Source organism: Pseudochaenichthys georgianus, chromosome 17, assembly GCF_902827115.2.
Source record: "Pseudochaenichthys georgianus chromosome 17, fPseGeo1.2, whole genome shotgun sequence".
Taxonomy (NCBI): domain Eukaryota; kingdom Metazoa; phylum Chordata; class Actinopteri; order Perciformes; family Channichthyidae; genus Pseudochaenichthys; species Pseudochaenichthys georgianus.
The window spans coordinates 28,648,004-28,673,518 of record NC_047519.1 but is presented as its reverse complement, the minus strand read 5'-3'; the positions used below and the strand labels follow the sequence as shown (position 1 = coordinate 28,673,518).

Sequence of the window (25,515 nt, the reverse complement as noted above, 5' to 3'; positions counted from 1 at the left end):
AAATATTAACACACCAGTTAATATTGTAATCTGCCCCGCCGTTTTTTCTTTCGAAATAACGGTAAGGTTTGATTTTTTCTTCAAACAGTAACATACCTGTTGCTAGTTTATCCCTCCGCGCCGAAACCACGCCGAGCGAGGACGGACTCTTCTCTCCCTCACACCAGAGGAGATGGAGATAAGAAAGATATTAACACACCAGTTAATATTTTTTGGAGAAAAAAATCTACCCCATCGTTTTTTCCTTTCGGAATAACGATAAGGTTGGATTTATTTTCTCGGTAACATACCTGTTACTAGCTTGTCCCTCCGCGCCGACACCCCGGCAAACGAGGATGGACCCTTCTCTCCCTCACACCAGAGGAGTCGGAGGCTCGGCTCGGAGGCTCGGCTCGGAGGCTGCGGGTTTAAGATCTCGAGCACGGACTCACACCAGGTCTGCTCGTCATGCCTTGGGCTGGAACACGCCCAGGAAGCTATCGATACCCCCGGTTCGTGCGGGCATTGTGTCCGCTTCACCATCAAGAGCCTCCGCCGACGGCTAGCGCGCAAAGCTAGCCTGTCGGGACAGGACCCCTTCATGTCCTTTGATTCGCCGGCCGGCAATCGGGACATGGTGGCGACCGCCGCGGAGATTGAGCCCCACGCTGTGTCAGGCTGGGGCTCAACAATGGCGGTAGCTGCGGAATCGGAGCCCCGTGCTGTGTCAGGCTGGGGCCCGGTGGCGGCAAGAGCCGCGAGTGCGGAGCCCCGCGCTGTGTCAAGCTGGGGCTCCCAACTGGACCTCACCGTGGTTCCACCCGCGGAGGATGTCTTACAGCTGGATTATATGGAGGAGGATGAAGAGGATGCCTCTGAGTTCCTCTTATCCGACTCGGATGAGCACGAAGATGACATCTTCGTTTCATCTGCCCAGGCTGCCAAGCCAGAGGCGATGTCCGCTCCCCCGGGCGAAAGCACACCAGCTTCGCCCTGCCTCAGTATAGACTTGCAGGCCGTGTGCCAACGCGCTGCCTCCAGGCTGGACATCCCCTGGCCTGAAGTGGCCAAGGAGACCTCCAGATCTCGCTATGAGGGGAAGAACTTGCCCCAAGCAGCGAGGATGAGGAAGCAGCTTCTCCCAGTCTTTCCAGAGATGCTGGACGAGGTGTCGGTCTCGTGGAGAGACCGCCCTTTCAGCAACAAGGCCCCAATCCAGGGTGCCTCCTCTTTGGACTGTGACGGCATGGAGAAGCTCGGCCTGCTCCGCATGCCACCCATGGAGCTGCTGGTGGCAGCCCACCTCCAACCGCGGCTGGCTTCGGCACCAAGCAGGAACCCCACGCTACCGGCAAAGGCAGACCGCTTCCAGTCAGCAATGACCGAACGAGCCTATAAAGCCGCAGCTTTGTCTGCTAGGGCGCTCAACGTCTCCTCGCTGCTGACCAGGCGGAGCTCTGCGAGGACATGAAGGTCAAACCTGAGCCTGCCGTGTGGGACAAAATCGCAGCGATCACGGACATTTGCCTCCGTGTGCAGCACTGTGCAGTCCAAGCCACGGGCAAAGCACTGGGGATAATGGTGGTACAGGAGAGAGCCAGGTGGCTTACCCTGACGAACCTTCTAGACTGGGAAAAAGAGGACGTCTTGGACATGCCTATTGTTCCCGAGGGCATATTTGACTCCGCTCTAGCTTCGATGCAGCAGCGGTGTGAATCCAAAAAGAAGTAGGATGAGGCTCTCCAGCTTTGTCCTCCCCGAAGGACTGCCGCGGGGCCGTTGAAGGCGACGGCTGGACCCTGGCCTATACTAGATTTGAGGGCTCTGAACAAATATCTCAAAAGATACAAATTCAGAATGCTCACTCACACATCTCTGTTGCGTCTCGTGCGCCAAAACGATTGGTTCACATCAGTCGACCTGAAAGACGCGTATTTCCACATCCCAGTATATTATCCACACAGGAAATATCTGAGGTTCGCCTTTCAGGGTGTCTGTTACGAGTACAGAGTACTTCCCTTTGGTCTGTCTCTCAGCCCGCGAGTGTTTGTACGGTGTACAGAAGCCGCGATAGCCCCGTTAAGACAACAGGGTATTCGCCTGGCAACTTATCTGGACGATTGGCTCCTTCTCGCACAGTCGGAGCAAGAGGCTATTACGCAGACGAATGTCCTCGTAAAACACCTGCTCGACCGGGGTTTCGTAATAAACACAGAAAAGAGCATGTTGTCCCCAGCCCAGACTGTACTCTTCCTGGGCCTACGCCTGAATTCGGTGGCCTTTACAGCCCGCCTGTCAGCAGAGAGAGTGAAAGCCTTCACGGCTCTATTCTATTCTCTATTCTTCTCCGGAGTTGCTCAAGGTGTGAGGCGCCGGGCGGGTGTGGGGATACTCACAAGTCCCCGGTTAGGTGCTTCGTTGTTGGAGTTTACCCCAGTGGACGAGAGGGTCGCCTCCCTACGCCTGCGGGTTATGGGGGGGGAAACTCTGACTGTTGTGTGTGCTTATGCACCCAACAGCAGTTCAGAGTATACGGCCTTCTTGGAGACCCTGGAAAGAGTCCTGTATGGGGCTCCTGAAGGGGACTCTTTAATCTTGCTGGGAGACTTCAACGCACATGTGGGCAATGATGGAGACACTTGGAGGGGCGTGATTGGGAGGAACGGCCCCCCTGATCTGAACCGGAGTGGTGGTTTGTTACTGGACTTCTGTGCTAGTCATGGATTGGCCATAACAAACACCATGTTCGAGCATAAGGATGCTCATAAGTGTACGTGGTACCAGAGCACCCTAGGCAGAAGGTCCATGATCGATTTCGTTATCGTATCATCGGACCTGAGGCCGTATGTTTTGGACACTCGGGTAAAGAGAGGGGCGGAGTTGTCAACTGATCACCATCTGGTGGTGAGTTGGGTCGAGTGGCGGGGGGAAGCCTCTGGATAGACCTGGTAAGCCCAAACGTGTAGTTCGGGTGAACTGGGAACGTCTGGAGGAGGCCCAAGTTCAGGAGGCCTTCAACTCACACCTCCGGCGGAGCTTTTCGGGCATTCCTGTGGAGGTTGGGGACATTGAACCAGAGTGGTCGGTGTTCAAAGCCTCTATTGCCGAAGCCGCGGCGGGGAGCTGTGGTCTCAAGGTCCTAGGTGCTTCAAGGGGCGGTAACCCTCGAACCTCCTGGTGGACACCGGTGGTCAGGGAAGCCGTCCGACTGAAGAAGGAGGCCTTCAGGGATTTGTTATCCCAGGGGACTCCCGAGGCAGTTGCAAGGTACCGACAGGCCCGAAGGGCAGCAGCTTCATCCGTGGCCGAGGCAAAGCAGCGGGTGTGGGTCTCCCTTAGAGATAAGGTGAGAAATTCGGTCATCAGGGAGGGACTCGGAGTTGAGCCGCTCCTCCTTCGCGGCGAAAGAAGCCAGTTGAGGTGGTTCGGGCACCTAGTTAGGATGCCACCTGGGTGCCTCCCTAGGGAGGTGTTCCAGGCACGTCCAGCTGGGAAGAGACCAAGGGGTAGACCTAGGATCAGGTGGAGGGATTATATCTCTTCGCTAGCCTGGGAGCGCCTTGGGATCCCCCGGTCAGAGCTGGTTGATGTCGCCAGGGAAAAGAAAGTTTGGGGCTCTCTGCTGGAACTGCTACCCCCGCGACCCGACCACGGATAAGCGGGAGAAGATGGATGGACCAACGAGAAGGGAGTTGCAGTAGTCAATGCGGGAAGTGACCAGGGTGTGAACAAGAATGACGGTGCTCTTAGGGTTAACCCTCCTGTTGTCTTCGGGTCAAGTCTGACCGATTTACTACTTTCATCAATCATACATTTTTTGTTTTACATTCGATTGCATTAAGGTGTTATGATATCCTTCACAGTAGACATTTGAACATATACAATTGCTGACCACCACTTTCATTGAATTTTGGATGATTTAGTTAACTATGAAAAGGAATTAGTAACCATCCGGATCAGATAACACACACACACACACACACACACACACACACACACACACACACACACACACACACACACACACACACACACACACACACACACACACACACACACACACACACACACACACACACACACACACACACACACACACCCAATCCCCCCATGTGAATCACACCTGGCACTCACAAACACACACAGAACAATTTTACACATTTCCCGCTCATATGTGAATGTGTGTGAACCTCACAACTACTGCAAGTTACATGTGGGGTGCCTCAGGGCTCAGTCTTGGGGCCATTACTATTTATTCTGTATATTAACAATATATGTGAAGTATCAACAACTATTAAAACCATTCTTTTTGCAGACGACACAAGTCTACTCTGCTGTGGGGACAATTTAGAACAGCTATTGGTCACAATGTAAAAGGAACTGAGCAGGATGAAGATCTGGTTTGACCAAAATAAATTAACATTGAACGCAAGCAAAACCAAACTCATAATATTTGGGAATCGATCGACCAATACAGAGAAGAAACTCACTATAAATGGCGTCCAATTAGAAAGAGTATCGGAAATAAAATTCCTTGGAGTAATCATAGACAATAAATTAAGTTGGAAACCACATATAAGCTATATCAAAGCCAAAATATCCAAATCAATAGCAATTCTGAATAAAGCCAAATACCTAATTAATCAAGTTTCTTTGTTTATGCTGTACTGCTCCTTCATACTTCCATACATGATGTGTATTGTGTGGAAGTTTGGGGGAACACATATAAAACAAATACACATCCTATCTTCATCCTGCAAAAAAGAGCCATACGAGTTATACATAAAACTACGTACAGAGAACCAACAAATAAATTATTCATCAAACTAAAAACACTAAAACTACAAGACCTGGTCGACTATAAAACTATTCAAATTATGTTCAAAGCCGCAAATCAACAATTACCTCATAATATCCAAGGACTTTTCACACACGGAGAGAAAGCATGTACATGTTGAGAGCAAACTGCATTTTCAAAAAACCACCCGTACGAACAAATGCCAAACTTCATTGCATCTCATCAAAAGGTGTTAGTCTGTGGAATAACTGTAATGATGCACTGAAATATTGTACAAGTCCATCTAAACTGAAAGTATTATTTAGGAGCCAAATCATTAATGGTTATGAACAGGACCTGTACAATCCCATTTGTTGTTATTTCTTGTAATTGTAAAAGTAATTTCTTTCTGATTGTTTTGTAAAAAAAACAAAAAGCAAACAAATTAACAAGACAAACATGTCGCTGATGACGATGACCTAATATTTTATTTCTAAGAAAAATATATGCTAGAGGGGGTAGGACCATAAAAGTTTTTTTTTGAAGATTCTTCTTGCCCCTGTTGAACATGACAGAGACTATTTGAGAATTATTGTTGTTTTTTTGTTTTTGTTTTTTTGTTGTACTGTTATAATTATTAATTTGAGTGAGAAAAAAAAAGGAAAAAAAGAAAATATATATATACTATTGTTGTATGTTTTTGTTTCTGACATGTTCAATACATTGACTAAAAAAAAATAAGTTTGAGAAAGTTATAGGAAAACCAGGATTTGTAAGCAGTCAGACAGGGATGATGGAGGAAGGATGGTGGTTGGTTTGGAGGACAAGTAGAGCTGGGTGTCATCCGCATGGAAATGAAAGTGGATGTTGTGTTTACGGAAGATATGGCCAAGAGGAAGTAGATAGATGATAAAAATAAGTGGAACACCGGTCGTGACTGGAAGTGGCTGTGATCTGAAGGTTTTGAGTTGGATGAACTGAGTGCGGCCAGAGAGATATGATTTAAACCAGAGGAGAGGTGTGTCAGGGATTCCGATGGAGGTCAGTCTGTCAATGAGGATGCTGTGGGAAATGGTGTCAAAAGCTGCACTAAGATCAAGGAGAATGAGGATTGTTAATAGTCCGGAGTCAGCTGCCATAAGGAGGTCATTAGTGATTTTCACCAGTGCTGCTAAACAGTAGCCTTGTTTTAGTTCATTAGAATAGATGAACTCTCAATATGTGAGTATACATTACATAGATGTATAATTCATCAGTTGGATACCAAATGAGAAACTCAATAAATATGATATCTTGAAAATCTTACAGAGAATGTCCAATTACTTACAAAACACTGTTTCAATAACATTCATGATTAAAATGTATGCAAATGCCTCCAAACTCATTCTGTGTGTCTCTCATTTGATCAATATTGTTTCTAGATATTTACAACCAAGAAGAAAACTTTTTCTGGGCCAAATTGTATTTACATTTTATTTGCTTCAACTAGAGTAGATGTGGATGTTCCTTAATCTGTTGCCCTCTATTTCCTTTCCTTTTTCCCATTTCGTTTTAGCTATATATCACAATTCCCCTGAGTTAGTTGGAGGGTTATTCGGATCACCTCTCCTGCAGGGTGTGGGGACTGGCTCATAATTAAGAAATGAGACAAGTTTGGTGCATTTCCTCTCACAGGACTTATTTGCTGTCTTAACTTTACTGATTGAACATATTGAAACCTAGCTGGAGTAATTATTAAACACCTTTACGCTATGTTACCTGCAAACACGGCAGATTGTAATACTGTTTATATATATGTTTATACAGAAATAAACGAGATTTTGTATTATATAGCTCCATTATTTATTTATTGGTTTATTTGGATCAAATACCTTTCATATAAATCTCCTTATAACAAAATAGATGTACGGTAGTTCTATTGTGAAGGCAAATGAGATTTGTTTCTCAGCAAGTGTCATTTTTATGTGGTTGGTTTAAATGTTTCTCCTCCTAATAAGGTGTTATGTGAGGAGTCATTACTCCACAGGTGTATGTTTTATAATTCCTATTGACTGACAGAAAATAACTGGCTCTGTATTCCTCTGTGTGGAGCTTTGGTGACACTGTTCCACTGTGATCATTTACCAGCACTCAGGATATGTGCGTACATGCCAATGCTAAAACTAATAAGGTGGTTAATACGCCAGCTGAATTCCGGGTAGATGTGACGTATTCATTATCAACTCCACAAGGCATCAGTGAAGTGTGCGACCATGTAATTAATCTGTCCCCTGTCCAGCAAGGACCCGATGTGGTATCCAGTTTAGAGTTCAGTGCCAGCCTGTACCGGCTTCCCTCCAAAATAGACTGCTGCCATGTTGTTTGGCAGAAATTCTTATTTAGTAAAGATAATATTAACACTGTTTTCTTGGGAGTCACAGCTGGATTTCCATTGAAACTTTTTTTATATCCACCTTAGAAAACAACATTTATGGTGTGTGTGTGTGTGTGTGTGTGTGTGTGTGTGTGTGTGTGTGTGTGTGTGTGTGTCAGAGCCAATTTACTGATTTTTGAACTATTCTTGGTTCCATTCTTTTACAATCAAACACCTACAACACCAAACGTTTTTTTTCAGTGTTTGCAAGTGCACAATTCCTGCATCATTCTAAAAGATAACAAGGAACACAAGTATGATTCTTTCTTATGTATTTTTTAAAGTTTTTTTAAGGAGGGGGGTGTCAGACTTTAGTCCCAGCAGCTGTGCCACAGCGCCCCCCTTGGGCCGCATTGACCAGAAAACTATAGCTTTCACTGAAAACTCATTTTAAAGCATAGATTGTTATTTTCTTCACTTTTATCATCAATTATGTTTTACCTTCATTGACATTACTTTACACTTCGAAACAAATATGTCGTATTGGACATTGAGTTATTTTGCATCCCTGAATCATTCTGACATTTTCCAAGATAACTTTGTATAATAACATCTTCACATTACTTCGCTCATTTGATGAAATACCCTTGGTGCCTGCAGCTGTGTTACACCAGTATCTTTAGACCCTACTGTTTATCTATCTTACTCATGATTTAGTGAAAAAAACAAAGATATTTGTTTATGTGTTCAAAACTAATACACTGAATGTGAGTCAGCAGCCCCTCTCCGGCACATGGTGACCACCACACACCACAACTGTGCTAACTGCCAAGTGACTGTGACATGTGCTCGTTTATCTAAAATTGTATTGTGTGTTGCGATCTGTGCACAGTGCAGAGACGGCGTCAAAGTCACAAACAAATCTCTTATCGCAGCTTTTCTTCTGGGCCTCAACCCCACTGCTGCTGTTTCTTATTGATCAGTTAAATGACCGACTCTGTCCATCATATTTGTCTACCAGCCTGCGCTGATTTCATCAATTGCACTGGGCTGTGAAAAGAAAAGATTGTTGTGGCGATGCATGTTAATGACAAACTGAGATGTTTCTCAAACGGGAAATGTCAAATTCAATATGTTCTGTATAAGGAGGTAATATAAACTGTCATTCATGAAAAGATTTACATATAATCATTAAAATGTGAAATCATTTTTCACATCAGACATGTTTGTATGCATTCGCTATCACTGGCTGACAGTTTCAGTGTTTTGTTTTTTATATAAAATGATTCACAACAATCTGAAGACATTTAATTATCTGCACCCTATCCAATTTGTTTTTATTGCTGTGTTAACCTAACTTGATTATGCACACATTGTTGTTATTTTCATGTGGTTACCCCATTCATGTATTGCACAAATATGCATAGACACAAATCTAGCATTGTTCTTTATTATACATTTTTCACGAGAGACTTTGTTAAGCATCAGTTTAAATGAGAACACAATTTAAACAGCATTCTGTTATTGAAAGTTAATGTGTGATCTTGTTAACAATAGTTGCTAACACAATCCACAATGTTCTGAGACTTTTTAGTAATTTAAGGACTTCTTAAAGCGTTCTGCGAGACCTTTTTTCCCACATGCTTCACATTGACATTACACTCTCCCCTGCTGTTTTTGTATTGGGTACAGTGCATTTTTTTGCCACCACCAATATCTTATTGCAAAACACTTTGGTTTCTTTGGAATTTGTTGACACTGTTGGACATTGCTGACATTCAAATATTACAAATATTTTTACTTGACATGTGTGTTAAGCAACTGCATGTGTTTGGAATTACAGTATTTGATTTATAATTATACATTTCAGAACAAAATGAAGCAGTTTCAATTTAAGCTGGACAATTTTTGAAAGAACACTTGTTTTTATTTTACAAGGTTGAGGTTTGTATTTTATAGGGTTGAGGATAACAAAATGCACCTCTAATTAAATTCATACTGCAGGTGACAAAAGGTCTGCCTTTCAAGCCCCAATGGAAATACACTCACTATTGATATCTGTGTCAATCCAGGTTCAATATAATGTGACAGCTGTGAGGTGAGGAGATTCTTTTGTTGGGTGTAGAGGGGAGTCAAAGTTATTAGTAACCTCATGTTCCCTTATCTTTCTAGGCCATATTGATCAAAGTTGCCTCAATGGCTTTAGACATGAACTTGAAAGAAGGACGTTTGTAAAGATAAAGATGACCATTTCAGCAGGCTGAATGCCTAACCCATGTTCGGGATGTCAGAGACAGTTTCTTTCACCAGATTGCTTCGTCCTCTCTATTGTCGCCTACCTATGGGAGAACTGAGTGTGTGAGCTGTCAAGATAAGAGTTGCTGACCCTAATCCAACTGGAAATAGCTTCCCATTCACAAATTGTTTTGAGACAAATAAAGGAAATTGGTTGTATTGTATGTGACGTTTATTGTCATGGAAACACCACTGGCATAGAGCAAAGCTCTCACATACAAATTGTCAAGGTTCCTGGGCTTTTTGGGGTGTAGTCCCCACTTGAAAGGGATGAGGCGTCTACCGGAGTTTGGGAACAGGATTTCACTCCAGTGACACAGCTTCTTTTCAATACGTTTTATTTTGATTGGCAAGTTCACTTTGTGCAGTCACTTTGTGCAGTCACTTTGTGCAGGTGAAAAACCTTTGAAACAAAAAAGAGAACATTTTAGAATTTGTAACCATGTAAATAAAGCGGATTCTTTTAACTTTTCTGGAAATGTTGACAAATCAAGTTAATTATTATTTTTAAACAAGAAACTATTATTTCCCATTCTTTCACAGAGGTATTCAATGAATAAAATAAGACTTCACTATTTACGCTTCTAAATTAAATGGATTCTTTATAAGACATTTACTACTTTTAAACCAACCTGATCTCACCAGAATGCGTGACTCCACCACGACTCCTTAACACCACAATGCGTGGTGGACTCACGAACTTTGTTACATTTGCGTGTCGGCACCACGCAAACAAGCCCAATGTAAAGTGAATGAGGCTCCTTTGTCGTGGTGCACACACGCATTTCTACAACGTCCTTCAGGGAGCTTTTATTCTATAAAACGTTTTTAAAATATACTTTATAGCTTGTAGTAACTCGCGGGAGGCTTCTTTTATTTTATTTGTATTCATAATAATTTTTATTTTTCGTCAGAATGTATTATGTTGCATTAGTTACGATTTTTTGTTCTAAAAAAACAGTGCATTGTGTGTAATACAACTGTGATTTTTATTAAATTAGTTCGTTTTTAAGGAAGGCCAGAGCTTCAGCCGTGTCCAATAGATTGTTCCCTTTAGTTAACGTTTTTTAAAAAGAACATTATATTCCAATTTGATCATGTCCCCTTTATTGTATTACGGAGAGCAATGTGAGCATCCATTCCCATTGGATAACGGAGAATTTTACCCAGGAAGTAAGTATTATCCTTACTGTCGATTGATTTTACAGTGATATCTGCACGACTCATCAACTAAAAAACACCAGATTATCCTTGTTGATTACACAACATTGATTGGTTTAAGTTGTGTACAATACTTTTGTAATTTTCCCCTTCGATTCGGAGAAACAAAGATTTGTTCAGTTTAGGATGGCCGAAGACACTACACTACCCAGAATCCTCAGCTATTGTTCCGCGTTGCCTCAAGCACTGTGATTGGTTGACCTCCAACTGCATTCCATATGAAAAAAAACGTTTCGTTAAAGATAAATCATACTTTATTCAGCAGTGCTTGCTTTACTCTTTGAAAGTCATCACATGAATGCATTGTAAATAGTACACATCTGTCGTAGTTATTTCTTTATCTACAGAGATCGGGCCTCAAAATAGACCGGAAACTATTTTACCGTTCTGTTTTAATTTCACAATAAAGTTAGTAGTAATAATTTGTTTGATATTATTGTTTTTTATTAACTACTCATGTTAAGACTATCTTTTCTGTGTTGCTGTGGGGTTTTTCCATCGCTTTTGTGTTACAAATATCAAAACAATAACTAAATATATCCGTCGTAAACTAAACCAGAAACAGCAGTATATTTTATTTAGTTAACACTGTAAACTTGACAGCTTTTTAACCCAAACCACCTACTGGTTAAAGCACGTTATTACACGTTTAGAGTAATATTGAAATCTTGAAAAGGGATGTCCAAAATAGCAATTATATACAGTTTTTAATTAACTAATTAATTTGTAGAGAATAACAAGTAATGTATATACTTTATAGGGATCTGCAGATAAATATGTAGTCTTCTCAAGCACCAACAATCATTACATTGCATTTAGCTGACGCTTTTATCCAAAGCGACTTACAATAAGTGTGTTCGACCAACAAAATACAACCTTGAAGAAAACAGAATTATAAAGTACATCAGGCTTCATAGAGCAAAAACATTTCAAGTGCTACTCAACTGGCTTTAGATAAGCCAGTCCTCCAATCAAATATCTCTCCAGATTGTTGACACTTGACAATCACCTTCCCTGAATTTTACTCAGGTGTAACTAAAGTCTGCTTTAAGGGTTGTTTATATTTCACATCATTAATCAGAATCTGTAGAGTAACTAAAATAAATGTAGTGGAGTAAAAATACCAGGTTAACCTAAAAGAAAGCCCTCATACTGACGCTGTGTACAAGAAGGGGATGAACAGACTATTTTCTGAGGAAGCTGAGATCCTTCCACGTGTGCAGCAAGATGCTGGAGATCTTCTAGTCTGTTGTGGGCAGTGCACTCATCTTTGCTGCGGTCTGCCAGGGGGGGGGGGGGGGGCAGCATCAGAGCCGGTGACACCAGCAGGATCAATAAAGTGATCAGGAAAGCTGGGTCTGTCATCGGCATCAAGCTGGACCCCTTTGAAGCTGTGTTGGAGAGGAGGACACTGAACAGGCTGTTGTCCATGATGGATAACCCACCCATCCTCTCCACCTGCAGCTGGACATACCACAGGCCATACAACTATTAAACACCTGAACTTTGAAATAACATCCATAGCATTAATCTGGCTGCTACTTAGAAATGATTTGTTTAATATATCATATTCCAATCCCTTGTATAGACTCTTATTGCACTATTTCACTTTTTACTAATTTTCTTTTTGTATTTACTTGCACTATTTTTTCTGTGTATCTGTTTTATTGTGTTGCACCGTTGGAGGAGCCTGTGACCTAAGGGGGGGGTAGGACACGTTCGATTCCTGTTTTGAATAGTGTGCCGTGATGGGTTTCATTCCATTTCAAAATGCTGTTTGTCGCTCAGCGTACACTTCGCGCACTGCCACTCCAACATCCAATCACAGAGGTTGAGGACAAATCACGGGGTTTGTCAAGCAAAGCACATGGTGGAGTCCCAAACGATAGCTGAGGATTCTGGGTAGTGTAGTGTCTTCAGCCATCCTAAACTGAACACATATTTGTTTCTCCGAATCGAAGGGGAAAAATACAAAAGCATTGCACACAATTTAAACCAATCAATGTTGTGTAATTAACAAGGATAATCTGGTGTTTTTGAGTTGATGAGTAGTGCAGATAGCACTGTAAAATTAATCGACAGTAAGGGGAATACTTACTTCCGGGTGTAAAATCCTCCGTTATCCAATGGGAATGGATGCTCACATTGCTCTCCGTAATACAATAAAGGGGACATGATCAAATAGGAATATAATGTTCTTTTAAAAACGTTAACTAAAGGGAACAATCTATTGGACACAGCTGAAGCTCTGGCCTTCCTTAAAAACTAACTAATTTAATAAAAATCCCAGTTGTATTACACACAATGCACTGTTTTTTTAGAACAAAAATCGTAAATAATGCAACATAATACATTCTGACGAAAAATAAAAATGATTATGAATACAAATAAAATAAAAGAAGCCTCCCGCGAGTTACTACAAGCTATAAAGTATATTTTAAAAACGTTTTATAGAATAAAAGCTCCCTGAAGGACGTTGTAGAAATGCGTGTGTGCACCACGACAAAGGAGCCTCATTCACTTTACATTGGGCTTGTTTGCGTGGTGCCGACACGCAAATGTAACAAAGTTCGTGAGTCCACCACGCATTGTGGTGTTAAGGAGTCGTGGTGGAGTCACGCATTCTGGTGAGATCAGGTTGTTTTAAACAAGCAAGCTTCCTTCTTAGATAAATAAACAGTGCGTCTAAACCGCACCATTAACGCAGCACATTTAAACTACACAAACAATGCTGCGCAGCGCCGCTCGCGCTCTAACAAGACACGTGCATACACGCAAACAATTCAACAGAACATTCGCCAGCGGCTCTGCGGAGCTCTCACAACATGATGGATGTTCTTACCGGCTGCCTGTCCTGACTCAGTAGAGGTGCCTCCCGTCTACCCGCTTCCGTCTACTAGGACCGCACACAGCTACTATTTAAACCCTCCTTTAGGATTGAGGATTCACTGGGCTGTGTAATTAGGGTGATTACACCCAGCTTGCCAGAGGAGGCAGGACTGCCTGCGATCATTACACCTGTTTTCTATCCTATTAATTGGTGGTTTGTCTTTAAATGAAACATATGTGTAGTGTTTGATTTCAATTCTGAATAAAGTTAAGATATTTTGTTATTCTATGTATCATTAATATTCGACCACTTATTATCTGTTTTTTATTTCATATCATATTCATTAAAGCCGGCTCTGTTTGACTTTGACTGTTTGAATGTGCATTTGTCAAGACTATATGTGGAAAGGTAAAATGTGGGTGGAAAAGTTAAATAAATGTTCGTATGGAAGAAAAATCCAACTGGAAGTATAAATAGAAATATTCATACGTGTTTCTTAAAACCAGTGAAGTGCAAAAAAAAGATCACACATGAAAACCATCATGTGGCCAAAACATACATGTGCTTTACATTTATATGTGGGTTTTAACACAGGCTTTGGGAAATGCGTCACAAAGATATAGGGTTTCAATGTCCCTATTCCTACATTCTTGTAGGTTAGGGTATTTATATTCCTTGCTTTTTTGCAAGGGAATTTGTCAAGCAAAAATAAAAGTAATATGTCAATAGCTTATCTGATTGTGTGCATTAAACATCAGAGGAAGACCATAGGCCAAGTAAAAAAAACAAACATCCAATGGTAAGCCAGTTAATAGTTCGGGAAGACAGATTGTATGTCACGGGATGGAATGTTTGATAATTTTTTCGCAATCTCTAAGGCGTACAAACCTGTGTCGAACTTCTTTTGTGATTAAACTTTTCTCACTTCCCTGAGAACGCATTGGCAAACTGATCTTAAATAATGAAAAAATGAATCTACAAATGGACTTACTTTTGAGTGGGACTCACGCTTTGATGGCAGCTTGCCAAGCTCCTTCTAGGAAAATTACACCATCATTTCATATACTTGGCTGTCGCAAATGACTCATTGAACGAACACCTCTTACAACCCCAGAGATGTTTAAAATTGTTCTCATGTTAATAAGCTCTCATCTGTTTTGTTGCCTGCAATTGGTGACATTTGCAAAGCACTTAGGAAATGTATAGGTACAGAGAATGTTAATCCTTCCAGATGGACGAGATATGATGATAGATGGTGGCTGCAGAGAGTGGTCAAAAAAGAACCAAAGATATTTCAAAGATAAAGCTTCTGCATAAAAAAAAGGGTTACGCTGACAGATTGCAAATGAAGAAGAGATTAGGCATACTTCTGCCACAGTATGTTAAACTTCTGCTGCAGTATTTTGAGTTTCCCGTGGAAATGCACTAGGGTTTAATCTTTCTGCTTGATGAATAAGCAGATGTATATTCACAGCATATTATTCATTGTCTTTGAACCCAGGAATAACCTTTTCCTGTTGGGTAAAGAGCCTCCGCTTATTAAGGTTGATTACATTTGACAAAGACATGGCTTCTGGAAGATTAATGCACAGAGTTAAAGCAAAAAAGTGAAGGAAGGAAGAGAGGGAAGTGGAAATAAATTAATGTATTCATATTCTCACCACTGAACTTGTAACACATGATCATGGAAACGTTTGTGAAGCAGGTACTTAACATTTCACATGAGTAGAGATACAAAAAAAAAACACTAGCGAATGGTTACATTTTTGGTTCTATTTCTGACTGACTAGGCAAAGCAACTAAGCAGTAGATTGGACACCAAGGACACATTTGGGTGCTGTGGACCCCCAATTTCTCCCACTCAATGTGTCTTTATGTTTTGCTGAAATGTCAAGGCCAGTGTGGTTAGGACTAAGACTTACTGGGATGCCTGGTCTACCAGTTTAGCTAACGTAAGCCCCCAAACGGTTCAATTTTGGCAAGAAATCTAATGTCGAAGGTCAACTAAGAACTACTGCTGAGCTGCATCGACAAGTGCTGTCGCAACAGCATGACATATACCTTTGGAGAGGGGCTGTGTGTGCAGCAGGGCGATCAGTTGTAAATAACATGACAGGTGTCCTAAGAATAATAGTTTGCTTTCGACACATTTTTGCAGCCCATCTCGATGTGACACGGGTCTTCTCCCTCACATTGGTATTACTCAACAATCTCTATCAACTTTTTGGGATTTTCTTTTGCTTTTGTCTAGCTATAGAGTGTAGGGATGAAGTATGTTATAGGCCTGTCCGAATGTTGGCATCAAAAACAAAAGGCAATGGGATCTTTCAATTGGATTTTGGATTAAATCAAGGAATTTGGCAAAACTTCAGCTAAATACGATTACAAGGGGAAAAAGGCCAACGTTAGGCTATGAGCGAACGACATCACAGTTGGATGGAAATTCAAGTTTTGCCATTAAATAAAAAGAGAGAATCTTCAAAAATCCCTTTTGTGCTAACCACAATTCTTTTATCACCGGGGCTTGTAAATGCTAACTATTTTCGAGGTTTTAGGAATCATTCCTGCAGCACTCTATTGTTTGCACATAAGGATAACACTTAACTTTAAAGAGCCTGTGACACCATCCCAACAACTGTTGTGCAATGAAATATTGGTCTACTAGTAATCTCGAACCGTCAGTTTAAAAAAGAAAAAGCGATACCGTTCCGTTAAATATCAATAATTTCGAACATCACGGGGAAATTCCTTCACTCATTTTGAAGTTTTGGGGGACGCCGGAAGTGACGTCAATGCGGGAACGCTTCGAGAGCCAAACACGGACAAAGTGTGTTGTCATGCGTAGAAATGGTGAATTACTGAGATTAGGCACGTTAATAACGTTTTAATGAAGTTGACTACAGTATATTCATATTTGTCAGTGCTTTCATGTCAATTCGGCGACATAAATGATCGTGGTGAAGATGATGATTACATTAGGATTACAAATCGGGAGTGAGAGCTGCTGAATTTCCTCCCGTCGGATGTGATATAAAAACAAATCGATTATTTTTGTGGTTGTAAACTCAAGTGGATGAAACTACATTTATTAGTGCTTTCATGTCAATTCGGCGAACATATGATACATTAAATGATGAGTGAGGATGATGATTAAAAATCGTTTGTTTGAGCCGGTCTGCATTTCCTGATGAGAAAACAAACCGATGCTTTTTGTAGTTGTAGTACACCAACAACATGGATTAAACGTGTGTTTTTTTTTACCACAATGTTGGGGAAATTAATGGATAAAATGCACGGATTATTATTATTATTCCCACTCCGATCGGGACACTAGGTCCACCGTTTCCCCGCAGCGAGGCTCCCCCCGTTGACAGTTTACGTGGGCTGGGTGCAGTGGCGGACTAGCCCATCGGGACGAATCCCGATGGGCCGGTACCGAAGTGGGCCGGTCGGATAAGTAACTAGCACATTCCCCATAGGCGGCGCGTGAGGCTCAGGTTTGAGAAGGCTAAATAACTTCTTTTACCTGACGCTGCCCGCCTCCGGCGTCTATAGAAAAGAGATTAACTCAGTGTGCGGAGTTTAAATCTCTCAAGTCATATTACAGGATAAAGGAAATACAGTTTAAACTGCCGTATGCAGAGAAGACGCCGACGTGTCGCACTTATCATTCATATTACATCATCAATCAGTCGATCATCGATCATATAATATCATAATATATCATATATTTCCTTATCTGAGTCAGCTTCTCCAGCGTCATCTGGCCGTGCAACACTCACAGTGTCACAGACTGGATGCAGAAGTATTATTTAACACATTATGTTGACGAAACACTCGAGACGAATGTAATTAAAGTCAGATCCACTCGTGTCTTAGACGTGAACGTGCTCTCAGCTGGAGAGAGAAACCCTGGCTTGATTTACCGAGTTGATAACCAGCGTCGTCGGACCGCTTAGCGAGATCTCGTTTGTTAGTTTGTTGTTGTTAGTTTGTTTGTTACTCAAACATATCCAGGGTCTGTTGAACTGGCTTCGTAGTAGGCTACAGGGCACAGGTGGCTAGCAGCGCTAATGTCAAAGACACAGACATTATACATTATATTTGTATTTTACCAGGATGCAGTGACACAAATATTTACATATTTACATTTACTATATACAGCACCTGCCGCCCCTGACATCCCCAACTCCCCCCGTTGACAATTTACTAGCGGTACCGAAGTGGGCCGGTCGAGAGTCCCGGGATGATTTGTAGTCCCATTCCACCACTGGCTACATGACCTATGATCGCCCATATTGACGCACCTCATTCCTAAACTTAGAAGATACAACATAAACCGATCCTTCAGCCTCATATGAGCTCTCAGACACGTTCAACATTAACCTGTCATCGCTGTCTGAGCTTGCTGCTGTGTGCGCCGTCGTGCGTTTACATCTGACTGTATATATATAAAGGTTTACATGCAGATGCTGGGATCCTGGACGGTGCAGCTGGAGCGCTGTGCCCGCAATGACGTCACCCATCATTTGGCGGGACTTGAAGAATCCGCGAGAAGATCCAGAAAATTGTCAACATTGAAGGCAGATTAATGGTTATCAAAGTACAAATATCCAAAATCAGTTCAGTAACGGTTTTCAAGGGGACAATATTTACTCAAATTGATGGGTTTGGATGATGGGGGAAAACCGTGTCACAGGCTCTTTAAGTCCATTTAAGTTACAAGCCGTATTGAGGTTTGAAAAACAGTGTTTTACCCGTTTGTCGTTCATTATCTGTTCAGACACCAGCCTCTATTTGGGTGTATTTCAGACATTACTGTTATATTTAAAGTACAAAATAAATTGACACTTCTCTCTCTCTATAGATATGTATGTATGTGTATATATTTATTTTATGTTCATATGCTTGAAAATGCTAAATACATTAGGTCTAGTTTTTAATATTTAAGTGCACATCTGGCAGACAGGCCACAGAGCAAGTTAACATTTGATTTGGTTTCATGTCATATGATGACATTGTCGACAACATGGGAACATCACATCTGGATAAATTGCACTTAACAGTTGCTTTGCGTCAAACCTATGCTCTACGGCTACGCAGTAGCATATGACAGAGAATAACTTTGCTGCTAAAACATTATTTTCTACGTGTGATAATGCATGTGTAATCTCAGTCCACAGCAGCAGTGCATCTCTGTGTGTCAGTGCTTTCGCAGCTATTTTCTTCATTGTTTCATAGTTTGCTGCTTGTCATGATGTGGAGCAAACCGCAGAGCCTGTGAGGTGATTACTGAATTACAGCATTATTCTGATATCATAGCTGTGGCCTTGCATGGTTTAATAGATGGAACATTTCACTAATTGTGTCACAGGTAAGTGCTGGTTCACTGTTGACACCACACATTCATAACAACATATTGTTCCCTCAGCTTTTACAGTTTAATAGAGATATAATACGCACTGGTTTTGCATAATACTGTAAAAGCGTGTTATTGTCAATATCTGCATGATAAATTAACAGCAAGTTTCTGTGTTCTCGTTTGAGAAAAGGCAATTTTGTTTTCCAAAAAGTCGTTAGAAAACTCACACTGTGAATCTTCACACTTGAGTTGATCTGAAGAGGATATGAAACCAAACCCTGGCCACGAAGCAACAGGTAGCCTTTGGAATCAGAAAGGGTGCATTTTGAACGTCACCTTCAACAACACCTGCAGAGTAAAAAAGGACAAACCATTTCCGACTGGAGAAAGACAGATAATCTAATCCAAACATTAATTTCCTGTTTTGAGGCTGTCTTTCACTAAACAGCTTCAACATTGTATTATCAGCATTGTAATTCACAACTTAATGTAATTTTAGGAAAGTGCTTGTGAATGAATTAAGACACCATGTTTAAGGGGGGTGGATTTCCTCATGCATTTTAAATGTGATTAGTGTTGACAGTACTTTCTAATGCTGCACTATAAATAAATTCCATAATTCATGTCCTAAATTCTTATTCCTACCCAAGTTAATTACCAAAACATTATCAGCAAAAAGTCAAAGTGCTGGTTGTGCCCTAAATTGTCCCCTGTTACTGAAATGTATCTGATTTATACAGATTTTCACGCCCATATTGGTTGCTTATTATTACACATACAGCAGTAGGGTCTGTTTGAGAATTAATTAATGCCAATTAAGTTAAATACAACTGTTCATGATCAACAAAATGTTATGAATTAGTTTTTATTAAATGTTTTTACTTCCCTGAAAATGTGCACAAACTCCACACATGTCAAACCGTCCACTGTTTAATTTTCAGATTTCAGAAATGTGTTAACTAAATGCTCACAAATTACTTAAGGAACCGTATAGAGCCTGTGATAAAAACGGACGTCTCCTGCATTATGTCTCGGTAATCCAATCCTACTAGATGCAACTTTTGAGAGACTGCAGGGGGAAAAAGTGGTTTGGCAAAGTCCCTGCGATCTGTTGAATGTAGAGTTTGTTTGAGGGGTGAGAAAATATGTCATTTCGGAGTCGTGGTTTATTCCAACGTAAGAGAGTGCGCACCAATCAGAAGCCTTTACCTGCCTCCTCTCCGCCCCCCCCTCCCCTTTCCATCCACATACTCACTACTGAACACGACCTGCCTCCTGCCACATCTGGAGACGCTTCCCAACACGAGAAACTTCAACTTTTGTGTTTCAGAAACACTCAGGCGTGTACGAACTGTCAATCCGTCAGGGAGAATTTGGCTTTTCTCGGTGTAGTAAGTAGAGCTTCTTGAAGCCAAGTTGGCGTTTCTGTCTTTCTCTGAGTTTTTGTTGTTGTAACATTCGTAAACTGTGCCCGTGTGTGACTTTCATACATTCAGTTCCCGTGTCACTGCCACGCTAAATTGTGTTAGTTAAACGTGGTTTCCTGTTAACATGAAATGACACATTTCCATGTTGGGTTTTCTTGAGTCAGAAATAAGAAAAGTGAAGCGCGACAGTGCGTTACTATAGTCGATTTACGCAAATCAAGCCAACAGATCTATGAAAAGTTAGTAATTTCACGCTCTGCTCTGTGACAGGATTTGTGTGTCTTGGTAAATGTAAATCTGTCTGAGACTCTCTGCTCGATAGACGGCTCTGTGACTGCGTTGATGGGGACATAAGAGAATCAAATAGTAAAATCCCACAGCGACTGGTGATGGAGTGATACATTTCGGGCTTGTTTGTGCCCAACACTGATTTAACACTTGGAAGAGTGGACTGGAATAAGCCATAAACCGCACAGCTCCATACTGAAGTGTTTAAATTAGTCTGGGAGGAAATTTAAAAGACCTAAAAATACAGCGTTGGTTTCTTCCCTACAAAGAATCATTTGAACTTCCCACCGCAGAGCGAGAGCGACATAAATAGTTCTGACATGTGGATGTAATTTCAGAAGAGGAAAACAAAGACAGATGCAGAGAAATAAAGAGAACGGGCTGAGCCTGAGCATATAGTAGATTAAAGGAAATTAAATCGAGGGCAGAGCGAGGCGATTACAGAGTTATGATTTCACAAGCCGTCCTAAGCATCGAGAGGCCAGATGGAGTGAAGAAATACAACTCGCTCCACTTTGAAGAGAGTTAAACATAATAACAAATATCATCCGAGCATCATCAACCTGTGAGTGAACCCCGCGAGGACTCTTGGAGGTAGAGCTGTCTCAGGTCAGCGATGGGATCCTCTCTGCTCCACAACCTGGACTTCCTTCTCATCTCACTTCTCAGCACTTTATGCCTGGTAAGTCATTTTATATTGTGTTACAACCATGCAACATTTTATTTGACTGTTTTATCAAAAATAACTGTTCCAGCAGTGCCTAATCTGTACACACGTCACTGAGAGCAGCATTTGATAAAAGAGATGCTGAAGAAAATATAATGCCACATTCATTTTTAATAAGAAAAAAACCTGAATGTATTTACAAAATTGATTTTGATGTTAATGGAATCTGCATCTCTTGCAAATAAAAGGTAGCATGCTTTTGCAAGGCAAGGCAAGTTTATTTATATAGCACTTTTCAACACAAGGCAATTCAAAGTGCTTTACAAAAAACGAAAGACATTAAGAAAATGGCATTTAAAATCAGTCATTAAAAAGAAAAGATAATAAAATACACATTAAAAGAAAAAATACATGGATAAAAGTTACAGTGCAGTTTAAGATGTAAATAGTTCAATTAAAAGCAGCGGCAAAAAGAAAAGTCTTTAGTCTGGATTTAAAAGTAGTCAGAGTTGCAGCGGATCTGCAGTTTTCTGGGAGTTTGTTCCAGATATTTGGAGCATAATAACTGAATGCTGCTTCTCCATGTTTAGTTCTGACTCTAAGGTTGCAAGGTGTACAATAATAGATGGACAGAAAAGCAAAGCGTTGTAGCAAATTGCTGTCATACTAATCTGGAGTTGTTGTAAATCCATGCTATTAGAGTGTTGGCGTTTTGTTTATTGACACACTTATTGACATTGACATGGGCTGTAGGGGTTAATAGGGCTCCTAACACAAGCTGCTGCAATTAATGATCACACTTCCATTAAATCCATCTCCCCACTGTTACAACAACACAGTGTTTGTGGAAATCAGCGCCTGGTAACCTTGGTTATGTAATAAGCATGGCTTCGTATTAACTACAAATTGGTTTAAGCTCTCACCTGACTGAACCAAAGCAATGTTGCAGTTGCATTTAATTCATATTCTGCAGCAGCTCCTGAACATGTTCACCTCTCTGATTCACAGCTGTAATTATTTACTTGCCCAACATTGTGATTTATAATTGCGCTTTCAAATATTGAAATAGCTGTATCCAGAGGGCCTGCCACACACACACACACACACACACACACACACACACACACACACACACACACACACACACACACACACACACACACACACACACACACACACACACACACACACACACACACACACACACACACACACACACACACACACACACACACACACACACACACACACACACACACAGGCAGACAGCACACCGAGTTGGTTCTGTGTGTGTTTTGGCGGTGGCTGTTGTGCATTCAACAGGCAGTTCGCCCAGGCCTGAGGTACAGTGCATTTTCCCAGTGATGTGGTCCATCACTGTACCGCTGTGGACCTCTAGGCTCATTGGTTTAGATGGCAGAGGAAAACAATTATAACATTGCTGTGTATTTATAGCTGATTCAACATTTAGTCGTTAAAAGGCTGTGTCTGTCATGGTGTTTACCCGTTTTTACACTGGTGTTTGCTCAGTCTTCCTCTCTGCAAAAAAAGCAATTTCTCATCAAACTGTGACCAAATGTTAGATTTCCCTGAAAGCTTAAGCTGTGCGTGGAAAGTGTGTGTCTCGGTTAAAATACATTTTACATTTTAAATTGAGACATACAGTTGTCAAACTAAATGGCTGAGTCCAGAAGCTCAGCATGTAGCCTACTATAAATAATCCTGTCATTAATGCCAATTTTCACCAGCACAACACTATGAATTAGTTGGGTCTGCATTGTGTTTTTCATCTCAGCTGGCCTGTTGCAGTGACAGCTCCCAGACAAAGCTCCTCATCACAGAGCCTTTGTTCAGTGTAACTGGCTGCCTCACGTACTCAGTTATTACATGTTTTAAACGGAAGCACTGCTTTAGGATCCTCAGTGAGCGTTTAATTTCTCCCTCATGACTGTGTTTTGCCCTGTGATGACTTTCACGTGTCTGATTCCTGACTGGAAGGACTACAGTTGTATCTGTCTACCATAGCCAAGCATTATGTCAGCACTGTAAATGCTGTCATGTCTTGTAAGGCCGTTTTTACCAGTTTGACTCCATGTGGAAAATATCTGTTAACGACATTAGCCCAGAAACAGTGGCTTAGTTCCTCAACGTGGCGGGAAGGTCTTGATAAGTCTATGTGGCGTTGGACCTTAACATCTAACAACATTACAATAGAAGTTTACAGTTTCATTAAAATTGATGAAAAAGTAGAGGATGTGGCATAACAGGCAAATATATCTTTAAAAAAATATATTTTCTCTTCAAAGTATCATTCAAAGGGCTATAACGCTTCTTTCATTTCATTTCATTTCAAACCTTTATTTAGACAGATAGGTCCCTTGAGATCATGGATCTCTTTTACAAGGGAGACCTGCATCAATTTAGTTCCACATGAAACATAAAAACAACATAAAAACAAACAATAGAGGACATCATATTTACATATTCACCAACATTTACAAACACCCATAGTGTCAGAAAGCATCTCGTGCAGACGTGCCTTAAAAACATTCAGAGAAATAAAATTGCTCAATTTTAATTTGGACTGTAGGCTGAGTAGCTTTAGCCAAATAACCCTCTATGGAATTTCATAACACAGATTAGAGTGCGGGATAATCTCGTCTCAATCTGTCTGTGGTAATTAGGGCCAGCAGATTACTTCCCACTAATTCCTGTTGGTGTATTTGTGAAACGTGCTCCTATATTACAATTTATTTCTGCAGGGCTTTTTAACTGATCTCTTGTAGGAGTTATTATAATTTCTTTCCCACTTTTGGGAGTTTGCATGTGTGCCTGAAGAAGCATGCAATGAAGCATCTCCTTAAATGTATTCACTTGTAATCACTCGATCTCTGCAGAATCATGCAGTTAATCACCATGGACTTTCCTAATGAAAGATTATTCAGTTGACCCTACACTGAAAGACTGAGTGATTTTTTTTAATTAACTATTCTTTTTCATTGTCTCCCTATGTAAACATAATGCGCAACATTTTCCATAATAAAAGAAATATTTTAAATCTCAAATACAGAAGAGAAAAAATAGATTTTTTAACTTAATGGGGGATATGAGAAGTACATTATTATTTTTTTGCTTTCATTTTGAAAACTATAGTTAAAATTGTAAAATAAGTGCTTTAATAATGCTGCGTTATTATTGTAAAATTAATTCTGGCCGCATCAGTGAGCCTCATTTGCAATGACTTGCAATTTCTCTTGTGACACCTTATTTGATACTAGCTATTGGTCATTTACCTTTAATGCGTTGCATTTATTCAGGGAGTTGAAACCCTGTGGTCGTAGCCTTGATCTTAATTCTCTCTCTTATCAGACCCCATTAAGACATGCTTTATTCATGAAATAAACCCACGAACATTTCATACAAATATAAATTGTTGTGCTATTGCAAGGATTGTACGCCCAATTAACAGATTTTACAGTTGAGGCTTCTTTTGAAGAAATCCATTAGTGTTGTACGCTTGGCTGGACCTATCTCCAATGGGATTATTGAACATCACAAAGGCTTTTACCTTGATGAGATTGGTCACTTTTGCACTAAATGTCCTTTTACCATTTACAGAGCCCAATGCCCACTTCTAACAAAGACAATGCACACTCTATTTATGACTTTATCAAGTTAGTTCAACTTTAGCAGCAAAAGATCTGTGGAGCGGATTGCTAATTGTTGATTAGCTTGAGCAAATGTGAGCTCTTCCCCTGGCGGGAAGCTACAAACCAGGCCAATGCAGGACATGCCATCTGGTCATGGGAATACACGAAATCCACACCACTAAAAAAAAAAAAAAAGCAGACAGAATATTCATTGATAATCTACAATTATGCGCAAATAAGAGACCTTTTCGAAATGCAGTCATCCACTCTGGAATGAATGCATTATGAGCAATGACTGCTATATTTTCAAAGGTCATATATTTGACCAGGGGGGAATCAAGTAAAAATAATCATTATCAATTCGATTTTTGTGAATATAGCACCTTTAAATAAGGTTTGAATGCAGGATTATGCTTCCTTGGGTGTTTGGATATATCATATTAGAGGTGTTGTGGTACCCAGGAATTAACAATATCCGTAATATTAAACAAATAATATAAACATAAATAATTGCAGCACCTCTTATATCTTACTATCCATTACTGTTATTGGTTTATTTGTAGTCTTTTGTACAGTTTTTTGACAGTCCTGGTTTGTGTATATTATTATACTTCACAAACAAACCGGCAGTGAGCTTAGATCTTGCCCCAAGGTAGCTTTGACATA

At 40.8% G+C, this 25,515-nt stretch overlaps 1 protein-coding gene across 1 annotated transcript in view; it reads left to right on the top strand.

Annotated features, from left to right (window-relative positions):
• The first annotated feature begins 21,137 nt into the window (after window positions 1–21,137).
• The window catches only part of pth1r (parathyroid hormone 1 receptor), a 44,439-nt gene continuing 40,061 nt past the window's right edge, over window positions 21,138–25,515 (top strand). The window contains exon 1 of the mRNA XM_034105054.2: window positions 21,138–21,214. Within this exon, the coding sequence (XP_033960945.1) occupies window positions 21,149–21,214 (66 nt within the window). The 5' untranslated portion in view covers window positions 21,138–21,148. The remainder of the gene's footprint in view (window positions 21,215–25,515) is intronic.